We start from the raw sequence: 6761 nt of genomic DNA, 5'->3' as shown, positions 1-6761 counted from the left end.
TTATGTAAAACCTATTGCAGTCACAGTATAAGCAGATACTGTATTTCAATTCTGTGAAAGTTCTGCAGTGAGAGTTAGGTAATTACGAAACCAATACAGAATGGGATCATCAGTCATTTCACAGAATTGGTAGTTCTGCCATTTAGTGGTCAAGCAAGGAAATGTATTTTGAACTATCATTTCTAAGATATAATGTACTGAAGCAAATAGCAAAGTCATCAAACACTGAAAACATTGTAAACTTTTATTTAGTCCTTTAGCAGCAGATAATTATAATATAAATTAATTTGTTATTGATATAAATATATAATAGTAAAATAATGATAAATAACATAAATTAAGTTAGCTAGCATTGTTTAAATTAGTATTGACTGAAATAAACTCATTCTAACATCCTCTTTTCCTTCGTATGCTTTCTCTTTTGCATTTTTGGGTGTTTGATTCTTTTGAATGTTGAGATTCAAAAATGTCATAAGTGCATCTGTAAATTCGTAACAGGTTTTTCATGGCTGACCGCTGGACTTTAATATCTGAGACCTAGTAAAAGAACACAGAATTAAAACTTTATAAAATACGAGCACATACTATAACACAGTATTTATTATATTTTGTGTATTATTTTCTCCTTTCTATTTTTAGAATGATATAGTTATTGGTAATAGGGAGCACTTCTGAAACACATTTTCACATTTTATTATGTGTGGTACTCCCCATATTACTTTATTAAAGAAAAGACACAAAATCAGTCCAAGGTGTCACTAATTGACACCATCAAAAAAATGTTAACTTTATTTAGGCATGACTATTCATAGTCATGCCTAAATAAAGTTAAAAATGTTTTATATTTATATAAAAATGTTTTGCATTTCATTTTAGTTTTAATTTTTTTTTAACTGAATGGGTTGTTTTACAATCACTTTAACTATAGCCATGTGCATCATTTTTCAGTCTATGGGTGTTAGATAATTTGACTTGGTTTCTATAAAATAAGCCAATGTCAGAAATAGCTATATATGCTCGCTCCTCCTTTCTTTAGACAGAAACATGCATACTCATGCAATCTAAATATGCATAGTTTTCACACCAGTCTGTAAAATATGCAGCAATTATCTAACTCACCACTGGAGATATAAACACAAAATAAATAATCTAATCAGCATAAGTGCTACATTGAGACTAAGCATCGAAGCATTGGCCATATATACGTGCATTGGGGACAGCTGGAAAATCCAAAATCTTTAGCATATTTTCCTTTGCTAAAGAAATGTCAATCATTTGAAAAACAGGGACCCCTGGTTCAGTCCCCTGAGTGCAGCATCAAACAAGCCCCCTCCCCTCTTTGTATACTAGCATATCATTTTTAGGGAATATTACATTATGTGTTGGTGAACTTTATACATACACCTGGAAATTTTAATGATGCATCATGCAATGTCAGATATTCCATCTTTACACATCATTTTCAGAAAAATAAATTCTGGAATTGAAAACTGTGCAGGAAAACATCATTATCTATTGTGAGCTTCTCTGAAAGGACGTGTTACATTTTGCTGGTATGCAACTTTCTGCAAAGTTGTCACATGCGTACACAGGATTTTAATAATGAAAAAAAACCTTGATTTTGGTATATGCTCTCAACAATGTTGTAGTAATGTAAACATGTTTGATTGCATAGATAAATATAATGTAGACCAAGATGATTATAGGTTTCCAGTACTGGCAAAGAGATACGCTTGTGATCTCAGAACACATCACATATCACATCACATATCACAGTATTTGTGACCCCTTTAAAAAATGTCTGAGGCCTTTTGCTGAGGAGAATTAAAAGCAACACACCCCTATTCCTGTAATCCATTGATTAACTTGAAAATAAAGTCACCCGCAATGTGAATAAGATAACACAACTAACAAGTGAATGTCACTATTTTTAATACTATTTTTAATCCCAACAATTCCCCCAAGTAAATTTTGATAGAATTGCCCAAATTTAGCATAATTTAAAATGAGAAACATAACATTCCTTTTGACTTTTTGATTTAAAAACACCAAACAAAAAGCTGATTTGTTATCCCTTTGACCAGGCAGTCTCCCTGTGTGCGCTACCATGCTCTTTGGTTATATAAAGAATATTTTATAATCATACCAGCATTTCTTTCAGCTTCATCAGTAATTTCAGTTTATCTTCAGTTGGCTTTAAGTAGTCATCATTGGATTGATACAACATCTGTGACAAGTTAGTAATGCTGTCTTTCACTTCTGTTGCTTTAATAGAAGTAAGCATCTTCATATACATGGGAACAATCTGGCTAAGTAAAAGTTTCTTTTCTCCTTCCTGTAAGGGTAAAGAGAATCTTTTGTAAGATGGAATCTTCGAAAAAAAACGTTGAAAAGTTTCCAGATATTTATATCACTTTTCCCCAATAGTAAAAATAATAGACAAATATACTTTGTAGACTTTATAAATAACTCATTCCACCTGAAAGCTGACGTATCCATTATTTGTAGAGAGAAGTAGTTAAAGGATATATAGAGTATATACACCCCCCTACTGCCAACTGTAGTAAAAAAAATATATATTATATCAAGTACATCCCAGTTCCAAACCTATTTTCTTTTATGCAATACATAAAAAAAAGCCAATAGTGTGATGCATTGTAACAACACAGCACACCACTCCTCAACTCCACTACACAACGCCACCCAGCCCGTATGAATTTTATAATGTGATTAAGCCCTCTGTAAATGGTGTTATGCACTGATAAACATTACACAAAACAGGCCTCTCATTCACTGTTACCACCGCTGGTATTACATGATATACACAGACACTGGGTTATTTATGAAAGGCAAAGCCACTTTGCACTGCAAGTGCACTTGGAAGTGCAGTCGCTCTAAATCTATGGGGTAGATCTGAAATGAGTGGAAGCTCTGCTGATTTTTTCATCCAATCATGTGCAATCTAAAATGTTTTTTATTTTTCTTGCATGTCCCCCTCGGATCTACAGCGACTTTACTTCCAAGTGCACTTGCAGTGCAAAGTGGATTTTCCTTTAGTAAATAACCCCCATAATCTAAAACGGAAGAGATCAGAGCAGTAACTCCACTTCCATTACACTGCATAGAGGCTACATTACACATATTTAGTATTAAGCTAACGAGCCAGAAAATGGCAGCCTCCATTTAAAGTCACTCAGAAAGCTACAAAATCTAAAAAGATATGTGATCTTGTCACTTTAAAGAAAGATAAAGGAATCAACTTACTATATATTATTAAATATTATTGAAACATTCATATCATGAATAATGCAACATTCATCTTAGTACATTTTTTTTTAAATTAAAATATTGAAATGTTCAGTGAACCATCTTTTTCTTTGATTAGTATCCGAGTAGACATTTACCCGTCTATTATAAAAATAAATGTATTATTAAATGTATGTTAACATACCTCCTTAAAGGAGTCCAGGACCTTTGCAAATATTTGATCTGTATCATCAGTATTGCTTTTGTCTTGGGAATTCTGTAATTAGAAAGAAGTTGTTATAAAAAAAAGGAAAATAAAAGCAGGTGAATTAAAGATTGTTCAGCTTACAAGTTACCGGTACATATTAGCTAAGAGGAGTCTGATGGGTTAAGTTACCCTTTGGATTCTAATATTTTTGGGAATTCAAGCATTGAGATTAATAATTGAAAGATAAAAGATCACCAATACGTTACCCCAATAGTAAGAAAATAGAGGTAACCAATAGAGATTAAGAATATCCCGCTGCTGTTTGTACTGTCACACCAATGAGAGTACTTGTGGTTTGGTCCCCAAAGACTAGAAGCTGCATATACATAAGAGTATTAAAGATCTACAAGAATATCTTATGTGAGGACTCCCGGTATTATTGTTAAATTATTACTGTTGCATTATTAAATACACAGCTTTATTAAACAATCAATGATAAATTGGTTCCTATCCCTACACTGTCTACATGTTGTATCCACCTGTTTTTAGATGTTCCTACTTCTTCTATGACATTCTACACCTGTTAAAAAAAAAAACTAAAATTGAACAAGACGTGTGGGACTCCTTTGTATGGCAATGGCAGGTATGTAGACCCAGTAGCACAAGCACACTACCAGCGGTCCAATGAAATGTAAAATAAACATTATGGTCTCTACAGCTTCTTCATCAACTGAAAAAAGTTTTCGTGGATAGATCCTTTATATTAATTGGTTATTTATCACAGATGATAATAGTGAAGTATTTCAGAAACCTGTTGGAGACAATTTTCAGTTGAACTAGTTATAGTATTATAAATAATATAATACATTTTTGCCATCCTTTCAGTCTATAACAGACTGAAGAAATTGTACAAATTTAATGGTAAGGTTAGACAAATTAGTTTACTTGGAGTCTTTTTTTTTTTCATTTCTTATTGATTCTCTAGGATCTGCTAAGAGTGATGAATTTAGCGACACATAATGCAAGCAGCATCTTAGCATTGCTTTAATTGCTTCACTTGCACTGTTAAATAACTTGTGTCCAATAGTGTTTTGAAACGGATATATGCCACACAATTATCATCTATCTGACCTTACATTGCACTAGAAGTTTTATACAGAGTTACGATAACTTACTAATTCCACTCTAACCTGACAAATTGCAAGACATTCGGTTTGCTACCATGTGCACATCAAGACGCTTTGCACACAAAAATCACACTTTTTTTTCATGTCATTTTCAGTGATGGTAAAAAAAGCAACTGCTTTTGCTTCTGCTTTAATTCTGTAGCTTGCATACAGGATGCAAAGAAACAAATGCTAGTAAAAAAATATCCTTTTAAGTTGCCTTATGAAAGTTTCTGCTTATGGTTATAAATTGAGTAGTGTATCTTATGTGCTGCATAGTAAGTGTCATTTCCTCCTACAAGTAAGCAGCGACTTGTTAAATGTTTGACCACATCCACAGTTTCCATCATTGTTTCCAGATCAACAAATACATTTCAATTATTAAATATTACTTTCAGCATTACTACACTATCACTACAATAGTGATCTCTTTGGTGACATACAAATTATGTACAAAATCTTTTCAATCACAGCTATTAACTGTCACAGCCAACAGTCGTACAGTGCCCGAGACTGTCTATGATCCATGCAGCACCACATACAATGACCTCCTTGTCTGGGAACTGACTTTTCAGCCTGCCTCCAAAGATGGACAGGAGCTTCAGGTATGATAATAACAGCTATTCTGATCATGAAATGACCCTCAGATCTATCGCCTTGCCTTAAAAGCCTGCATAGTGTATGACCATCAACAGATTTGTAGGTAGACACACAAAAGATATAAATTGCAATTTTCTTGAATAACAATGATACTTTTCCATAAAGGTTATTATTTTCAATAATGAAAGTCAGCGAAAGCTGAATATGCTAATCGCCTGGCTGAAAATAATAAGCCGTAAAACACAGGACTTCAAGTATAATGTAACTCACAACATTCAATCTTCACTAAGCTTTATACTATTATAAGTAGAAAGGATTTAGTCGCTGTAGATCTGAGGGGAAGATCTGAAATGATCCAATCATTTACAAGCAAAAATGCTGTTTTTTATTTTCCTTGTATGTTCCCCTCAGATCTACAGCGGCTGCACTTCCAAGTGCACTTGTAGTGCAAAGTGGATTTGCCTTTAGTAAATAACCCCCCCTCCCTGTGTCATGTCTGACAAGCTAAAGGGAACCTGTCACAAAGCAATACATGTGTGTGAGAAGCCTCAAATTTCTTTCTCCTGGGCTGCCTATTTGTTTCAGGACCATGGAGCTAAAATCCTTAATGTTATCTAAAAATGGCATATCTGTCCCCAGAAGATTATGCAGTCCAAAAGTTAGACAATCACATCTCCCGTCAGCAGCTTCTTACATTTACTTAAGTATTACTTTACTTTTTGGATACTAATAGTGTTCAAGAAGTGTATTCTCTAGCTAACTATAATTAATCTTTACAGCATATCACCCACAACTTACAACATTGCCAGGAATGTTTACATTGGCAGAATATGTTAGAAAAGCTACCGCATTTATATTACAAGGTACTAACATATCTAAGTAATGTAAAAAAAAAGATTACTCGTCAGTCTAAACGGTGATGAAATTACTTGTCCGACAATAGATGGAAAAGAAAATTAGACCATAAAATATTTGACGGATGTTATAAATGCTAAAAGTGTGTGCAAATATTATATAGCTACATATACAGTACAAGATATACTTACCAAGAATTTTCTCAGCTTTTCAATGTCATTAGCTGCCTTGTTGAGATCTATGTTACGTCCAATGACTTGTCCGATGCAGTAAAGAAGAGTACTGCAGAGCAAAAGCATCTTAAAATGTCTCATCGTTTCTCAGGATATCAATCACAGAACTAAAATTAGTGTCTTTTTGTCAAGTTCAGGTCAGTGAACCAAGATAGTGAAAAAACAATATCTTTCATATAGACTACAGCAGGTATTTATAGCCCACCTAACTTTTTGTACTACGTCACAATTAGTCATTTTTCACAGGCTTAAAAAAAAAAAAATGAGATGGTGTTAGATAGGCGGTGTGATACTTCTGTTTTTTTTTCTGTAGTTGTAGATTTGGTTTGTGGGGTTTTCTGCTTTGAAGTGTTAGTTTCCTCTAAGTGACATAGCAGGCAGGCCCACCTTAAATGTAAAGGGCTTTGGGAAATCAAGAAATCCTTAGAAAGTATTGCTGCAGACCTAAGAAGT

At 33.6% G+C, this 6761-nt stretch overlaps 1 protein-coding gene across 1 annotated transcript; it reads right to left on the bottom strand.

Moving 5' to 3' along the window:
* Positions 1-257: 257 nt before the first annotated feature.
* IFNG (interferon gamma) lies at positions 258-6504 on the bottom strand. Its single transcript, XM_077473041.1, has 4 exons — positions 6267-6504; positions 3452-3523; positions 2147-2335; positions 258-537 (listed from the first exon to the last, which is right to left on the bottom strand). The coding sequence occupies exons 1-4, from the start codon at positions 6387-6389 to the stop codon at positions 388-390; spliced, it is 534 nt and encodes a 177-aa protein (XP_077329167.1). The 5' UTR covers positions 6390-6504; the 3' UTR covers positions 258-387.
* Positions 6505-6761: the final 257 nt, after the last annotated feature.

The sequence above is a fragment of the Lithobates pipiens genome, unplaced genomic scaffold (assembly GCF_037356315.1).
Source record: "Lithobates pipiens isolate NorthernLeopardFrog02 unplaced genomic scaffold, aLitPip1_a1.2 Scaffold_8, whole genome shotgun sequence".
NCBI classification, from domain to species: Eukaryota; Metazoa; Chordata; class Amphibia; order Anura; family Ranidae; genus Lithobates; species Lithobates pipiens.
The sequence above is the reverse complement of the archived record's forward strand: the minus strand, read 5'-3'. Positions and strand labels throughout refer to the sequence as shown.